The 19,404-nt window shown below is 43.4% G+C and overlaps 1 protein-coding gene across 1 annotated transcript in view; it reads left to right on the forward strand.

The window, feature by feature from the left end:
- Window positions 1-15,112, forward strand: part of LOC124775144 (neuropeptide CCHamide-1 receptor-like) — a 33,448-nt gene extending 18,336 nt beyond the window's left edge. Inside the window, exon 5 of the mRNA XM_047249984.1 lies at window positions 14,731-15,112. Within this exon, the coding sequence (XP_047105940.1) occupies window positions 14,731-15,112 (382 nt within the window). The remainder of the gene's footprint in view (window positions 1-14,730) is intronic.
- Window positions 15,113-19,404: the final 4,292 nt, after the last annotated feature.

A 19,404-nucleotide genomic window follows, 5' to 3' on the forward strand; every position in this document is an offset into this window, starting at 1 on the left:
TGTATGGTGCGGCATTATGAGAGGAAGGATAACTGGCACCCATTTTATAGATGGCAATCTAAATGGTGCAATGTATGCTGATTTCCTACGTAATGTTATACCGATGATACTACAAGATGTTTCACTGCATTACAGAATGGCAATGTAATTCCAACATGATGGATGTCCGGCACATAGCTCGCGTGCGGTTGAAGCGGTATTCAATAGCACATTTCATGACAGGCGGATTGGTCGTCGAAGCACCATACAATGGCCCGCACGTTCACCGGATCTGACGTCCCCGGATTTCTTTCTGTGGGGGAAGTCGAAGGATATTTATTATCGTGATCCACCGACAACGCCTGACAACATGCGTCAGCGCATTGTCAATGCATGTGCGAACATTACGGAAGGCGAACTTCTCGCTGCTGAGACGAATGTCGTTACACGTATTGTCAAATGCATTGAGTTTGACGGACATCATTTTGAGGATTTATTGCATTAATGTGGTATTTACTGGTAATCACGCTGTAACAGCATGCGTTCTTAGAAATGATAAGTTCACAAAGGTACATGTATCACATTGGAACAACCGAAATAAAATGTTCAAAGGTACCTACGTTCTGTATTTTAGTTTAAAAAACCTAGCTGTTACCAATTGTTCGTCTAAAATTGTGAGCCATATGTTTGTAACTATTACAGCGCCATCTGTCACAAAGCGAAAAAAGTGGCCCAACTGAAACATCGATATTTCTTTACGTACTAAACGAACATGTAATAAAAATGGGGGTTCCTAGCCGGCCGGTGTGGCCGTGCGGTTAAAGGCGCTTCAGTCTGGAACCGCGTGACCGCTACGGTCGCAGGTTCGAATCCTGCCTCGGGCATGGATGTGTGTGATGTCCTTAGGTTTAATTAGTTCTAAGTTCTAGGCGACTGATGACCTCAGAAGTTAAGTCGCATAGTGCTCAGAGCCATTTTTTTGTGGGTTCATGCTTAAAAAAACGCAATTGATACCTGTTTGACTATGGGAGCGCCATCTGGCGGGCCAGCCATAGCGCCATCTGGTTTCCCCCTTCAAGCTAGACAAGTTTCGTTCTTTGTAGTTTTTTCGTTTGACGCTTATTTCGTGAGATGTTTGGCCCAGTCACGATCATTGGACCACCCTGTAGAGATGGCACTAGTATCGCGTACACAAGGTATAAAAGAGCGGTGTGTTGGCGGAGATATCATTTACACTCAGGTCTCACGTGAAAACGTTTCCAACGTGATTATCGTTGCACGACAGGAGTTAACTGACTTTGAACGCGGAATGGTAGTTGAAGCTAGACCCATAGGACATTGCATTTCGGAAATTGTTAGGGAATTCAGTATCCCGAGATCCATAGTGTCAAGAGTGTGCCGAATATACCAATTTTCAGGTATTACCTCTCACCTCAGAAAACGCAGTTGCCAACGACCAAGAGCAGCGACGTTTGCGTAGAGTTTTCCGTGCCAACAGACAAACAGCACAGGGGAGGGGCACTGAGGCGAAAACGCTTGCTATTGGATGGAGCGCCGTGACGTCACGACGAGGACCCTAGCGCAGTGCAGCCGTGTGCTTACACAGCAAATGCGTCGCACCACAGACTCAGTGCAATGTTACTCGTTCACTTTACTTTCGGTTTCGTTCGATACGCATCTGTACAAATCAAAACAAGGGGAATGACATGTTTTGTACACATTAAGAGTAAATAAATGATAATTAAGATGAAAAATAACTCACTCGTTCGATGAAGAAGCAAATGTTAATGTAGTCTGTTTCTACTGCCCTTTACCAGATGACGATGCAATCCATAACTGCTTCCAACTTTGCTTCTTGATTGAGATGCCTAATCCTTATAAATTCTCGTTTTTACATAAAGAGTAATAATTGCTTCATGAACCTCAGGAAACTTTTGTTTTAAAATAGAGCATAGAGACTTTAGACTTTTTTTGTTTACACACTCTATTTCCGTGAAAAGCAGCAAGTTATTCTTCAAACTGCAACACTCTGTTTTCCAATGCTGGCGTTGGAGTGTAAAGACCACCACGAGATATAATTGATATCCAGTCTGCAGTATGATCTCCTTCACTTTTTGCTGCTGGAAAGCCTAGTGATTTATCAATGTTGTGGCACGTAAATGCAATATAGCCTGCAATGTATTTTACCGCATCTGGAAGAACATCTGAGATTACAGAGTCATCCCCCTTTGTTACCACATCTGTCAGTAAATTTTCTTCCACATTCTCAGTTTCTGGGATTTCTCGTAGTGGCGCTTCGTCAACAACATTTACACAGAGCTCACTGGTAATGAAACTTAGGGAAGCAGAATCCGGTTCGACGTCACACTGGGAAGACTCTGTGTTTAATTCTTTAGTAACTGGCGTGTTCCCAGAGAAAGAAATATCACTTCCATTACCCATCATTATAAGGAGACGTATCCTGTTCCTTACTTCAAAAGTTGTAGGATACACATAATCCTCGTACCTTAGAAAAAAAGTTATCCAGGCAATCTTGATTCAGTCTAAAAGTTCATATATAGCTAACTTTCATACTTTTCAGATTTTCGAAAAGACCAAAGAGAGATTTTATTGAAGTTATGAAACGTTTTTGGAAAGGCAGCATTATTTCTTTGTCACCAACTCGCATTGCTGAACAGATGTCTAAGAATCTCTTCAAAGTATTTTCTTGAATTATGATATTCATTCCAAACCCACTACGCATGGGTGAGCATTCATCTTTTGGAACTCTTACAGTTCAGGACATCAAAGACGTCATTAACTTGCATCGCTTGGGGCCGGAATGGCCTACCTGCTTTTTCTATATACCTGCTTGAAATAGCCGCAGAAATCAATGTGGGACGTACGACGAAAGTATGAGAACAGTGCAGCGAAATTTGGCTGTAATGGTCTATGCCAACAGACGACCGATGCAAGTGCCTTTGCTAACAACTCTACATCGTCTGCAGCGCGTCTCCTGGGCTCGTGACCGTGTTGGTTGGACCCTAGACGACTGTCAAATGGGACCTTGATCCGATGGGTGCCGATTCCAGCTGGTAAGAGCTAGCTGACGGTAGGTCTGAGTGTGGCTACTGGGAGACCATTTGCAGCCATTCATGGACTTTACGTTCCCAAACAACGATGGAATTTGTATGGATGACAGTGAGTCGTGTCACCGGGCCACAGTTGTTCGCAATTGGCTTGAAGAACGGTCTGAACAGTTCCAGGGAATGGTTTGACAACCCAGATCGCCCGACACGAGTCCCATCAAGCATTTACGCGATGTAATCGAGAGGTGAGTTGGTGCACAAAATCCTGCGCGGGCAACACCTTCACGAGGCGGCATGGCTCAGCAGTTCTTCAGGGGACTTCCAGCGACATGTTCAGTCGCACTATGGTGGGAAAAAAGTAACCCATGACTTTTGTCACCTCAGTGTCTTATCTGTAGTATAGTTTAAACACAGGATGTATTCGTTCTTACACGAACTGTTACTATCTCTAACAATTTTCCATACACACCGGTAACTAATTATGTAATATAGATTGTTACATCCAAGACATACTGCTTCCCAACACCATTGCTGTTTCTACTATTATTACTATTTTTACTAAGATTACACCTTCTAACGAAGCGATGTCTAGCACTATTACTAACATATGATTGTTTTCTTCCTGTTTGTCGCTAGTATACACCGTAACAAGTGAAACAGTTATAAGCAGTAAAGACATCAGTTCCACAATGCACTTCATCGCTCCCGATTCGGAAGTACGCTTTACCTGTTGTAACGTCTACTTTGGAAAATTATATATTACTGTGCTGGAGAACTTCTACGTTATTTGATTTTCAAACAGATGAGCAAAACTGAACGTACTCAGACATTTCTCTCTTTACTTATTCTGATCATCACTAAACTGACACACAATGTTTTTAGCGCAGCGCAGTCTGACTTTCAGTAATCTCCACAAAATAATGTCCGTGACTAACAATAACCTTTACCTTTCATGAGTCACTTACCTCACAAAAATCTTCGTTACTCGAACTACTGCAACACAGCGAGCGCCAATACTGCCAGCTAAATAAAAGATTCAAACTACTGAAGGCACTAACTACTGATAGGCATAGTTAGCAAATGAAAGATTTTGATAGAGAACAAACAATGTATTTACCTTAATAGTGTTCAAAAGTCATAACATATGTATCAGTTCATGACATCCAGTCTTACAAATTCCTTTTTTCTGACGGACAAACGTCCAGATCGTCTGCTCTCAAACTTGTGCCATCTCTCTCTCCACATCCGCCATTGCTGGTGGCTCACCTCCAACTGCGCAACGCTGCGCGCTGTTCACATCCAACTGCCCAACACTACAATAGCAAATATTCCAACAATGCAAACCAGCCACAGACTGCACACAGCACAGTCAGTGATTTTCATGCAGAGCGCTACGTGGCGTTACCAACATAGAAACCTAAACAGCCTACTTACACTGTTGCTCGGGTGCTGTAGAGGACATTGTTGTTGCACCTGCCTCTCCCTTTGTCTGTCGGCTTCCTAACTGCAGGAAAAGACTCGTCAGTTCCCAGGAAGACCCGTTGCTGAAGGCGAGAAGTGTAGACGCATGGGGGTCGTCCTCATCGCGCTGGTTCTAGTTCCTTGGATGGCGATAGACACGGCAACCGGCCGCACGTCACACTACTGGAATCGTTACGACTGCCATTCATGCGGTGTTGGTTGTTCATCTGCCGCAACTGGTTGACCTTACATGTCATCTCTGTGTTGGTTCTGGATCTTCTGTCGCAACCTCCAAGTGGTGAAGTAGACGGCGGTAGATTAATAACGTAAGGCACTACCTAAGCCTTTCTGGAAACAGGGCAGACAGTATTGTTCAGGATCCTCTGCCCCGTAACACACCATCTGCTTAAAATTGAGTATTCCGTGTCGAGCCAGTTGTTGTCGATCGTCATCAGCAACTTAGGCATACAGTGGATATCCCTAGGCTTGCTTTCTTGACCACAGACACATTTGGAGATTTCTCTTCTACCAGTTTTTGGTGCCGATAGGTGGCACAACGTCCATGACCAGTCAAGCAGCCTGACAGGCTTTTGAGGAATTCAGGTGCCTCTTTCGAGTCTGTTTTACGTCTGGGAGAAAACTATAGGTGCCGGTCGCTGTTTGGGTATCATCGAGTAGTTTCTGTCATCCAGTCGTTTCTCCCGTAGGTCGAGGATCTGATTGTGAATTTGCTGCTTTTTTTGTCCATTATTCCTGTTATTTTGTCCGTATCTGAGGTCGAGTGGACATATTCTGAGTTTTACCTGCAAATCTGCCGCAGCCAAAGAAGTATTTCGCGTTGCACCCTGTGAAATACCCGTACTGTACGCAGCAGACACGATCACTGTGAATATTGCGAAGACTGTACAAAAGAACTGTGGGAAACAAACTTTTCTATCTGAAGCAGCGCTCGCTACGCAGACGCGTCCCAATACACTGACATTCCAGGGCGCGTGCATTCCTGCCATACCGCACACATGCCAGACGTGCGGTTTCCCAAAATACGGGCGGCCACGCGAGATAACGGGCCACTATCATAGCTGTGACCTGCTGTCTACAAAAACAGGATTAGCGGCGCATTTATCGTGCTCTTCTTCCTGTCAACAGGAACATTCATTATTACGACAAAAGACAGGAAGGCGTTCGGTCTGAGAGTTCCACAACCTCATGTAAGCCAAGTTTATGTAGATACCAAGCATTTCTGAATAAATTTCAAATCATAATGCTATGAGGAGACCGACTTACGCTTAAGAATTTTCGGTAATTAATTCATTTCATTTTATTGAAACAATCTTTTCACCTCAAGTTAGTGAGTGGTTAACGGACAATAAAAAAAGGATTATGCTTATCCATTACGGATATTTTAGAACCGTGACTGTATATTGAATGCAAATAAGTTATACACAAATGCAACCAGTCACTTTTTTGGATAATAATGCTTTATTACATGAATCGGTTTCGAACCTTTTCAGGTTCATCTTTAGATGGTTTCTGGAGGATCCGGGAAGTTACATCATTACTGGTAGTAGCATAATGCTGGGTGCTGGTTTGCGACAGTATAGGCGGCTTTTTTCGGATCTGTCTGCCTCCATTTTGATGTCCAGAACACTTTCACACAAACTATATTAGTTTGCGCTTTATAACCTGGATGCTAGATGCTGGTAAAGTGTCACTGTCAAAGTGTAAACTAATATAGTTTGTGTGAAAGTGTTGTGGACATCAAAATGGAGGCAGACAGATCAGAAAAAAGCCGCCTATACTGTCGCAAACCAGCACCCAGCATTATGCTACTACCAGTAATGATGTAACTTCCCGAATCCTCCCGAAACCATCTGAAGATGAACCTGAAAAGGTTCGAAAACCGGTTCATGTAATAAAGCATTATTATCCAAAAAAGTGACTGGTTCCAGTTGTGTATAACTTATTTACATAAAAAAAGGAGAAAAAGATTAATTTAATGAATCTGTTTTATTAAGCTGCGACCTGAATTTCCACCAAAATATCGTGAAATACTTCAAACTTGCGCCGTCTTCATTTCGTGAACCTTTCAGAACATTGAAATTAGGTTTTCGGCATACGACAGTATCAACATTATCTCTTGAAAAGAGGAATTCGATGATGTATTGCTTGTTAATATTGGTGTTGAAACTTCCCAAAAAATATCCGTGAGCTGAGCTAATATTGGAAGCCAATCTGGTCAGAACTGACTGTTGTGATATATCACGACTTTCGGCTGTCTACTCGTTTTCGCAAAAGCTGTTCGCTTAGAGATGAGTACGTACACATATCTAAAATTATTTTCCCTCCCCGCCTGGTATGCTACAGGGTGTCCAGCAAAGGAGACCTCCATTTCAAAATGAAATAGTTCTAAAACTAAGATCACGAGTGCAACAAAAATTATGTTTATCGTGAAATCTGTGAGAACAAAAGTCGTACAGAAGTTTCGAAATAATTCGAAAAACTGCTACTAGATGTTGCCGTACGCTGTGCAGCTCGTGCAGTATCAGCGCTGCATAATTAAACTCCTCTTTTGCAAGCAGTCTTGGCAATCACATCCCAATCTTTTAGAAATGCCTGCCGCTATGAGTATGAAGGTCACGAGAATGAACCGTGAATTTTCCCACCACATACTGCAGCGTCTCAAAGGAAAAGGATTCAGATGCCACACACACCACCGATTCACAAAATTTAGAGTTTTAAGTGACTCGCTTTGTACAATCGCTCAGTCTTACGGCAACTGACAAACTTGCTTTTTATTCCTGGTTCATTTTTCGGACACTTCTTCGAAATGTTTCAACGCCAGCGTTAACTGTACTCCCCTCTTAAGAAACTTTAGGAAGTTAGAAAAGGATTCCATTTATAAAATTTACTTTCTTGAATACCTCTCTTGATTAAACACGCAACTAAGTTACCTGTCCCTCTGCGTACTATCATTCGTTCCAAACCTAGTGTCGACGTCGTGAACGTTACACAAAATTTAGAGCTTTAAGTGATTCCCTCTGTACAATCGCGCAGCACAACTATAACTGAGAAAAGAAATTTATTCCATCAAGGATAGTTACTTACCTTCCAACACCGGCTAGTTACGCCATTCATACTCTTCACACAACGAAGAACTTTAAGATACAAGATTAATAGACATAGCCCATGCGTTAATTGGACTTAACGGAAGCCTAGAACGTTTTATTAGTGGCAAAGTGCTTAATACAATTCATGGAAAATTTAGGTCAGAAAATGAACAAATTACTATTTGCAGTTGATTGTAACAGGAAAGTATATGCCGAAGAAAAGTGGAAAGACTTGGGCAAAATTTCCATTCTGTGTAATGAATGGCAAACGCTCTTTAAATGTGAATATATGCAAGACAATGCCCATAATAAAGAGAAAGAACCGACAATATCTGATTACAAAATACTGAGCCCGTCCCATTGCATAAGTATATGTGGAAATATTAAGAAGTAGTATGGTATGAGAAGATCACATCGAAATAGTATTAAGAAGGGCCAATAAAAGACTTATATTTTATGGAAATGTTCTGGGATATTCCTCTAAATCTGTAAACAATACCGCTTACAAGACGCTAGCCTGACCAATTTTACAGTTTTGTTCCATAATTTGGAGTTCTCAGCAGGTAGGCAGGACAACAGACAGCGAAATAAATGAAAGAAACTCTGCCAGGATCTAACATGTCTTTATAGCCGGTACGAAAGTGTAACAGAAATGCTTGGGAAAGAGATACAACGCAGTTCCTACGAAAACTTGTTGAATATATTTAGCGAGGGTGTACTCGAAGAAGATTAGTGGGAGCATTATGCTGCCACCATCAATTGTCTTGCGTGGGGATCATGAGGATAACAGAGATTAGGACGCGTACGGAGATTTATAGGCAGTGCGAGAATGGAACACAACAGAGAGTCGATAATGTTGGCACGAAGTACCCTCCATCATCTAACATAGTGTGGGTTGCAGAATTTGTATACATATTAAGATTTACCCTATGAGTGCGGTGAGCAGAGACACAACTGTAGGGCGCTGTTTCTGGATGGTATGGGTTACGATTGTTTGTTGTTGTCCAGAATGGAAACGACTAAAGATAAGCTGCACTAAGGTCCGTCTATCAACTGTTTCAACTGATGATAGTCGGCGACGATCCCTGCGACAAACATATTTCATAAGACTGAATCCAGCTGCTAACAGTAACACCAGTTTCTTCTAGTAAAGTAGGTTTCAATGCTTGGCAATCCTAGTACAATTTTGCTGTGCCACCAAATTTCTATGTCATGTTTAGCACATTCCCCGAATATTATTGCGGAGCACTTAATTACAGACATTAAGAAGCGTTTACATAATTTTCCTTCTAGTTTCCATTGTAAGAAAATCTTTTTGCATCAATACATCGACAAATTAAATATTAAGAAATATTAACAATATTTGCGGTCCATCATAAATCAAAATCTTGCTTCAGATACGTCAGAGACATATGCGAGCCGTTGATCTCACTATTAGAGGTAATGCTTCTCCATAGCCAGGTGTATTGCGATAGCTAATTTGTCTTTGATGGGGATCGGTGCGTGCTGGCAATCGTAGTAGATAACGATATTGGACAGCCTAGGCTGTAATCTCTATCTCCGATGGGCGGGTAGCAATGCTTTCACCGAGATTGGACAACTCGCGCCATCAAGTGCAAAAGGATATTTCTTTTCATTCGCCAGGCAAAAGTTAAAGCTCCTACTATTTCACAAGACTGGAGCAGAAGTGTTTCAGGGGCTTCTTCAGTATGACTTATGTGTCCAACCTTTCGGTTCGCTCCTCTGTTTTGTTGAAATGGTATTTTATGTAATCCACATGGTTGTCTTTAATTTAAGTTTCTTTAACTCCTCCAATAATGAGATGCGGATGATAGGGGAAGTAGGTCTCGCAATCTCGTACTGCCACTGAGCTGGCGTTCGTGTCTTGACGCCGAGCCTCTTCCTGAAATAAACTTGAGGTCTCCCGGAAAAGTCCCCTTAGAAGAGAGAGGGGCAAGTGGTGGGGCGAGCTTGTCATTTTAAGGATCTGTGGTGTTTGAACTCCGTCAGCAGTTGGTGTACCAAACGCAGTGCACGATTCTGAGCTGTATACGTAAATCCTCCGGGTTTCGTCACGTTTTGGTTGCTTAGTTTAGTATCTACCATCGCAATAACTTGTACAAGACGACCCTGTGGTGTGGATTTGAGGCTGGTGTTGCGGCTTTAAGCCTATCCTGCGCCATACCCCACAGATACTGGACTTAATGGCGCTTCTTTTCTGAGTGTCCAACTGGAGTCAGCACTCCATTAGCCGACAGCCTGCAGCTACCTGAGACACGCTGACAACGATGCACACTGCTTCCGTTAGAACTGTAGCATTCTGTGGGATCAAAATGGCGTAAAGCGTTCTACAAACGTTAAGATATGGTAACGTTAGCGATTGAGCATAACCTCAAAAAGTAGGTAGTAGACAGTACATCTACACTCCCTAAATACAGAACGATTACAGGTAGGACCTCCCTTTCAGAAATTGTATGTCTTTAATCATCTTAAGGTTGAAGCTGACAAATAAATTTGTTTTTGGAAAGGGTTCGCCTTGAGCAAAAGACATTCTTTTCTTTTCTTCTCTTACTCAGTCGCGGTTTTTCTGGGTTTTTTATCTTTTGTATTGCACTTGTTTTCCTGTTTCCTTTGACAGTTTGTCATGTGAAGCCTTGTAGAACTTAATGTAGAAATGTTCAAAATGGTTCAAATGGCTCTGAGTGCTGTGGGACTTAATATGTGAGGTCATCAGTGCCCTAGACTTAGAACTACTTGAACCTAACTAACCTAAGGACATCACACACATCCATGCCCGAGGCAGGATTCGAACCTGCGACCGTAGTGGTCGCGCGGTTCCAGACTGAACCGCCTAGAACCGCTCGGCCACACTGGCCGGCTACTGCATACAGGCATGGCGTGTAGTCAGAGATGAAATATTACTCAAAAAAATGGTTCAAATGGCTCTGAGCACTATGGGACTCAACATCTTAGGTCATCAGTCCCCTAGAACTTAGAACTACTTAAACCGAACTAACCTAAGGACATCACACACACCCATGCCCGAGGCAGGATTCGAACCTGCGACCGTAGCAGTCCCGCGGTTCCGGACTGCAACGCCAGAACCGCTAGACCTCCCGGCCGGCAATATTACTCAATACGAGAGTTGTCAGACATGCATTTAATATATGGGGCGGCAGGATGTAGTTTGCATAAAGCAGCTCGAACGTGCACAGAACAAGTTCTCAATAGGCATCAGCCTAATTGGAAGAAATTTATCTATGGAGTTACCAACTTACGAGAGATGGGGTCGTTGACGTCACAGAGAGCCAGCCAAGTTCCCCACCACTTCCGATCACCAGACATTGTGGAGATGGATCATGTGACTGACCACCCAGCGACAAGGACCCATCAACTCGCCCTAGAAAAGGAAACTTCAAATGTTACAGTGTGGAGAATACTGGTGGAGCAGGTATTAAACCCCTATCATAAAGTGCATGTTGAAACATTGTGCCTATTGTGTACTGAACCGCGGACCTAGAAACGATGTCGAGGCTTCGTCCCAGCGTAGTCCTTAGTTGTTCACAACCCCACAAGAGGCCACTGCAGTCCACCCACCCCACCGCCGCCCCACACCGAACCCAGGGTTACTGTGCGGTTCAGCCCCCAGTGGACTCCCCGAAGAAAGTCTCATACCAGACGAGTGTAACCCCAAATGTTTCCGTGGTAGAGTAATGGTGGTGTACGCATACGTGGAGAAAGTGTTTGGTTATCAATCGCCGACGTAGTGTAATTGAGGCCGAATAAGTGGAACCTGCCCGCCTTAAAAACCATCCACAGGCTGGCCGGCACACCAGATCTCGACACTAATCTGCCGGGTGGATTCGTTCCGGGGATTGGCACGCCTTCTGCTCGGGAAGCAGCGAGTTAGACTGCGCGGCTAGCCGAGCGGGCTGAAACATTGGGACCAACGGATTTTCGACCCCACATTCACTCTGTCAATTGTGCCGAACTTTGAAAAGTTTGTATTGTTCACAGATGTCGCCTCATTCACCTGTGATGATGTTTCCGACAGCCACAGCAGCCATGTCTGGAGTGAGAACAATCCCCATACCACCGACAGCGGTAGCCACCAGCAACGATCCTCTATCAACGTATGGCCGGGCACTGTCGAAGATCACCTAATATGAGCTAATATACTGCCTCCCTGTATGACTGGTCCATGTTAGCTACTGTTACTGAGAGATGTGCTGCCACAATTCTCGGAGACTATAACAGTTGTTGTCCACTGAAGCATATGGTTTCGGCACAACGGTGTACCAAGCCACTTTGGTGATAATACTCGCGAGCGCCTGAGCAATTAGAAGGGGAGGTCCTACCCCCTGGCCAGTGCGACTGCTGGATCTGACGACTCTGGATTTTTTCCTCTGTGGTTACGTCAAGATGTTGGTGTACGAAACCCCTGTAGACGAGCGTGCAGCAGAGCTTCAAGCGCCATTGCTATATAAGCACTGAGACAAGCAATCGTGACTTTAAACAATTACTGTGAGATATGTTTTTGTTATGTGGTGTACCCGCCACGTTAGCCGAGAGCGCTAATGCGCTGCTTCGTGGACTCGGGGAGACGCGCTGGCCCCGGATCGAATCCGCCCGGCGGATTAACGACGACCGTCGGTGTGCCAGACAGCCTGGATGTGGTTTTTAGGCGGTTTTCCACATCCCCCTAGGTGAATACCGGTCTGGTCCCCACGTCCCGCTTCAGTTATATGGCTCGCAGACATCTTAACACTTCCGCATTATTCCACGGATTACACTAGTCGCAAACAGTTGGGGTACACTAATTCCGTCCTGGGGGAGTACGAGGTGGCGGCAGGAAGGGCATCCGGGCACCCTTTAATCTAACATTGCCAAATCCGATTAACCACGGTGACCCTGGTTACCTGTGGGACAAGGGCACAAGAGAAAGAAAAAAAGCGTTTTGTTATGTGGTGTATGCTGTGCATTTCCATAACACAATAAATATGTATTTCTGAGCGATGGTTCCATATTTTAGTATAATCGCTTGTGGACACTGTCATCTGTTTCAACTTGATGCAAATGTTTGAGACACCCTGTTTGTTTTACTTTTTTCGACGATTTGAAGTCATCATTTGTAAAGAATAAGTTATTTCTAGGGGATTTTTACTATTGCTGTCTTCTAATGTACCAAGTGATCAAAAAGTCAGTATAAATTCGAAAACTGAATAAATCACGGAATAATGTAGATAGAGATGTACAAATTGACACACATGCTTGGAATGACATGGGGTTTAAACAAAAAAATACAAAAGTTCAAAAAATGTCGTACAAATGGCGCTTCATCTGATCAGAATAGCAATAATTAGCATAACAAAGTAAGACAAAGCAAAGTTGATGTTCTTTATGGGAAATGCCCAATATGTCCACCATTATTCCTCAACAATAGCTGTAGTCGAGGAATAATGTTGTGAACAGCACTGTAAAGCATGTCCTGAGGTATGGTGAGGCATCCCTAGAGATGTCGGTCGATCACGATACACTTGCGACTTCAGGTAACCCCCGAAGCCAATAGTCGCACGGACTGAGGTCTGGGGACCTGGGAGGCGAAGCATGACGAAAGTGGCGGCTGAGGAGGCGACCATCACCAAACGACGCGCGCAAGAGATCGTTCACGCGTCTAGCAATATGGGGTGGAGCGCCATGCTGCATACACATCGTACGTTCCAGCTGGTGTTTATCAGCCAGGCTGGGTATGATGCAATTCTGTAACATATCGGCGTACCTCTCACCCGTCACGGTAGCAGTCACTGACGTTTGGCTGTCCAGCGCCATCTGTCGGCCTTTTTGTGAACTGTTGTGTACATAGTTCCGCGTAGTCAGCGCGTACACATCTTTCCCAACAGAGCGCGCCCCGCTAAGCACAACAGAACAGGCGCAGCACTCATCCGTCTCCGCACTACGAGATGGCGCTGTCTTAGAGATGTACCAAATTCTGCTTCCACCGACCCGCGTATTAATATGTAACGCAGCCAATGAGATGGCTGCTAACGTAGAACCTTTTTTCCTCGCGGATCACACTCGCGCAGTGATACCTGAACGCTCGAGGTACTATAATGAGTGTACAGACCTCCGATTAGTCAGTCTGCATTAGTCTGCATCAGTCTGCATTAGTCTGCACCAGTCTATAGTCAAGTTTCAGTCTGCGCCTAATAAGATTATCATATTCCTGTACTTAGCCATGAAGAGAAATGAATAGACACATTGTCAAGTATCAGAGATATGTGAGAATAAGATTAACGTACCAAGACCAAAGGAACTTCAGATTGTCAATTGTAAACAGCGTCCAGAATCAAGTTACGTAATATCTATGTTTTTATTATTTTAATAAATGTGTGTGAAAATTAATCAAGTTCTGTTTAAAGTTGGTCACCGTCAATCTGCTACTCTAAGCGTGCAAGTGGCATTTCTATTGTCTGACCTAACGGCAGACCGAGCGAGGTGGCGCAGTGGCCAGCACACTGGACTCGCATTCGGGAGGACGACGGTTCAATCCCGCGTCCGGCCATCCTGATTTAGGTTTTCCGTGATTTCCCTAAATCGCTCCAGGCAAATGCCGGGATGGTTCCTTTGAAAGGGCATGGCCGACTTCCTTCCCCATCCTTCCCTAATGCGATGAGACTGATGACCTCGCTGTCTGGTCTCCTCCCCCAGACAACCCAACCCCAACGGCAGAAGATAAACACGCCACGATAAGACCACGAGACATATTGCTGACACTCGCCTACTTCGTTAGAGCGACAAGTCAAATAATCTGATGGTGTGTGTACCGAAGGTCTTACAGTACGCACACCACATGAACTTCGTTTTTTTTTGTTTTTTTTTTTTTTGTTCTAATAAAACCCCATGTCATTCCAAGCATGTGTGTCAATTTTTACCTCTCTATCTACATTACTAAGTTTTCAAATTTATACTGGCTTTTTGATCACCCGGTACATTCTCAGAATGATTTTCTTTATGACTGTACAATGTTTTTTCAGTCTGTAGAGTCACTCATAAGGTCATGACATAACTGGTGTTAGTGAGAAGGCAAGATAAAAACAAACTGTCAATGTCTGCAGGTTCCACCTGTATCCAAACTCCCGACTGGACTACAACCTGGCGTGGCACGGGCTGCGCATCGTGGGCTTCTGCCTGAGCTACATCAACTCGTGCGTGAACCCCATCACGCTGTACTGCGTGAGCGGCGCCTTCCGCAAGCATTTCAACAAGTACCTGTTCTGCTGCTGCGCGCGCCCGGGGCAGGGGCGCGCGCGCAGCGGCAGCTCGTGCACGGCGGCGCGGGCAGACGGCGCCGACCACACGTCGCTGGCGCACCTGCGCAGCACGGTGCGCGGCCGCTGCCACGGCGGCTCCCGCCACAACTCCACCGTGCAGACGGCGCTCTTCCACACCGACAAGACGTGCGACGGCTCGCCGCCGCTCGACAAGTCGCGCCTCTAGCGGCGGCCTGCCCAAGTGCGGCGCGACACGCGCGGACAGAGCAAGCAGAACACCTTCTGAGGGCCGCGCCCCTAGCGGTCGTCCTCCCGAACTAAGCACAGTGACTCGGCGCTTGTGAAATTAGAAGCGATACCAATGGTGGTGCTCTTTTCTGCGACTGTGTTAGCATGTACCTCTAAATCGTTGGAGTTCGCTCCTATTTCACGGCCTGTCGTTCAAAAGGACAGCTCGCATGTCACTGTAACATATGCAGGTGTTCCACAGCAACATACGGGTATGCGATAACAGGTGTTGCTACAGCATATTCTGAAGACAAAACACGGTATACTTTAGTCGCAATGGTTTCCTAGATTTAAGAGTATGAAACTACCAGGAACAGGATCGAGTTAGTTACATGTTCCATTGATCATTTTGTACGATAGATCGTAATGATGTGGAACCAGTCATTCCACATTCACATGTCAAGTTAAATTACTCATATGGATAACATTCTGAACATTTCTAAGTTTGTTCAGCTTTTTTTATTTATTTTTTTTCTTTTTTACAAAAAGTAAACATTGAGTTAGTAATTCCTACCCATCTGCGTCTACGGAACAGAAGGCGTTGTCAAGGAGAAACTTTCTCAATCTGTCAGACACTTTATATCTCTGAGTAAGTGACCAAAATATTTTTACAGGATTCTGCATCCCTCTTTGTACTAAAGACAACTTTAAAATGGATGTCATTCTACATCTACATCCATACTCCGCAAGCCACCTGACAGTGTGGCGGAGGGTACCTTGAGTACCTCTATCGGTTCTCCCATCTATTCCAGTTTCGTATTGTTCGTGGAAAGAAGGATTATCGGTATGCCTCTGTGTGGGATCTAATGTCTCTGATTTTATCCTCATGGTCTCTTCTCGAGATATACGTAGGAGGGAGCACTATACTGCTTGATTCCTCGGTGAAGGTATGTTCTCGAAACTTCAACAAAAGCCCGTACCGAGCTACTGAGCGTCTCTTCTGCAGAGTCTTCCACTGGAGTTTATCTATCATCTCCGTAACGCTTTCGCGATTACTAAATGATCCTGTAACGAAGCGCGCTGCTCTCCGTTGGATCTTCTCTATCTCTTCTATCAACCCTATCTGGTACGGATCCCACACTGCTGAGCAGTATTCAAGCAGTGGGCGAACAAGCGTACCGTAATCTACTTCCTTTGTTTTCGGATTGAATTTCCTTAGGATTCTTCCAATGAATTTCAGTCTGGCATCATTTTTCCTTCCGATATTGTAATTATGCACGTCGTTGTTCCTTATAAACTATAGTGGATTATTTACAACAAACTTCATGAGGGTATAAATATACTGTGAAGCCACAGTCACATTGCCGAATTTCTTAAAGAGATATCCACAAGGTGATTGTGGGTGAGCACCACATATTACTCTTAAAACACGTTTTTGCGCAATGAAGACTTTCTTCTTAAATCTTCGTACATCCATAGTTGAAATGCAGGACAGTGGGACGTCAGCTGGTACAAATTTAGATTAAAAATGAAGAAATTCTTCCAGCTGTATTTAAGGTGTAGATTTTATTTTGGAAACAGATGAGTTTCTTCAGAACATTATTCTATTTGACATTATTGAATAAAAATATGCAAAATATGAGATCTGTAAGATCGTCTCTTACCAAAGTCGATGTATTTTGCAGATATAATTTTGTTGTTAAAAACAAATCTCTAATCATGCTTTTTTGTGACCACCCGAAACCTTACACGTTACTTGTGAGAATCTGCTTACATTTCCAGCCAGTGCGTTCACAGTCTTACCAACTGACTCGACGTATTAGACGAGTCTTGCATTCAAAATACCAACGAACAGATGAAGATGAGTAAGAAATTCAATAGCTCTTCTTAAGCCAAGTATTGGCTGCAGCCAGGACTGTTCAATAAACTCTCCCAACTTTTCTTGCAGCATTTGTATCAAGATACATGTGTTGATATTGGTTCCTCGTATCTAAATCTTATATCAACTCATACACAAGTATTAAAAATCCTAGCGATTAACGTCTAGTTTTTTCTTTTTTCATATAGTTTTCTCTCTTCACGTAATCTTATAGACACTAATGACATAGAGAAATGGCATGTAATCTTGGTGGGCACACGACCATACCTTTTCAACCCCTAAGATTGGCTTCATGTGTGTGCTGTACCACTTACAGTGGAGAATGTCCAGTGGCATTTGTTAATAAGAGTTTAAAAGGCAACGCTACAATAAAGCAGCAATAACGTGTTAATTTACTTTGACCTACGACATTCCCGTTAATGGCAGTTTCAGACCTAGGAAACCAATGTACAAGTGTTTCCCTTCAGAAGAGTACATTCGTAGTACACTTTATGTATGTCCATTTCAGCTTGAAACAGCCTGCAGACTGTAATATATCTTAGAGTCGGACGTTTCATTCTTTGAACTGTCTCTTATACACACGTCTTATTTCGACAACAACATTTTTTTACAAAATTAAGAAACACCTACAAATACGTAAAAAATATCGGAACAGAGGAACCTTTTGACAGGTGCACACAACCTTAGGAACCTTTGGACAGGTGCACGCAACCTTCTTCGCAGATCTTCGTCAAATTATTTGACTATTGAAAACTGTAATCCTTGGCATATGCTCCAAATTTTTCGACATTTGAAGTGACAATGTGACGAGAGACTGGGAAACTACTGACTGAATTAGTTAATGTTTCGAATATAACACAGTCACTTCATTGAGTTGTATTCAGCGAGCTATTAAGGAAATGTAAGTCTCAATTCAGGTTATTTGACACACCTTCACATGATATGTAGATTTTCTGCTAGTGAGAACCTGCAGTTCCAGACGTACCTAGCTCTTTTAAACGCGAAACCAAATCAGAAACGCGAATCGATCTTACACACATTTATCTCTCGTAATAAACGGTAGTGCCCGCACGGAAGGTCGAAAGCGAACCTAAATGTGCAAGGCGGCTGTCTGTTTCGTGACCGGCACGATCTACTTCTGTTTATGCAGATTTCATTGCCGATGGACAAGCGTGTATTCCATATTTCCAGATACAACGAGGTGTGGACACTAGTGTAGCAAGCGCTGAAAATATCCCACAAACTAAAACTTAGACATTGAAACAAATAAACTTCCCGAAACGTTTCTTCCAACTGAGGTAATGTCGGAAATACTACCGGGAAACCAAATATTTATTTGTTAATCAAAATTTTCTTCACCGAACCTAGTCATCTTACGATTATCTTAATTTCTATCACGCACTGTTTTGTTTTTCTTGAAATGCAATCACTTGCAGACTGAGGGTCGTTTCGAATGATTTTAAGGGCTGTGGATTTTGTTCTCTTTTTTTTTTGTTGACCAACACAGACTACAACTACCAAATTTACTACCAGTCCCTTATAAACAAATATTTCGACATTTCATCATCTTTATTTTTTCATTCGATCATGTACATTATAAAACAGTTAATGTAAAAAGCTGAAAAGCCATACATATTATACTATGTAGCCTCGTGAGAATAACACTCCTTTAGTTAAAAGTGGAACTGGTGGTGGGAAGGGGTGCTTTTGCTTTCATGAAATAATATTATCCTTCTCGATACAATGTAATACAACATTTTTGTCTCACACTCCTTGCTGCTCATATATTTTGTAAAGGTGTTCATTGTAAAATAGGGTGATAATGAAATCATATACTGTATTCTGTAACATTACAAGGACAAAATTCGGAAACGAGGACCATTTCGTATAACATGCCAAGTGTTCGTTCGTTGCTGAGTATCCTACTGCACGGATCTCGGTTCTATAGCCTCCGGACATCCTGTAGCGATGTGGGAAAGCGACTGTACGCCGAAAAGTGCTACATTATTCTCTGAAAGCTCCTCCCAGATATACTGCAGGCGTGGCTGAAGCAGTTTTCAATTGAGCCGTCCATATTCTTTGAGCCCTGATAAAGATATTGAACTGTTTCCTGAGACGTAGCAGATTTCATTACTGCAGCAACACACTGATGAAGTCAAATTTGAGAGACATATCAGAGCGGTTTTAGGCCACAGTGTTAATTCCATTTCCGCGGTAAGCTGACTGTGACAACATTATTCATAAGTGAAAACTATCTCCTTACTGAGCAAAACAAAGCTTGCTGTCAACATCTAGTGGTCTCTATGCTCCGACCGGCTGTTGGAGCAGATAGTTCTGGCAGCTGTACCCAAAAAGACTTTGCTTGTAAAATGCGGTGCTCATTAAGTGATTTTGTATTAAATACAGTATTA

This window comes from Schistocerca piceifrons, chromosome 2, assembly GCF_021461385.2.
Source record: "Schistocerca piceifrons isolate TAMUIC-IGC-003096 chromosome 2, iqSchPice1.1, whole genome shotgun sequence".
In the NCBI taxonomy this organism is placed as follows: domain Eukaryota; kingdom Metazoa; phylum Arthropoda; class Insecta; order Orthoptera; family Acrididae; genus Schistocerca; species Schistocerca piceifrons.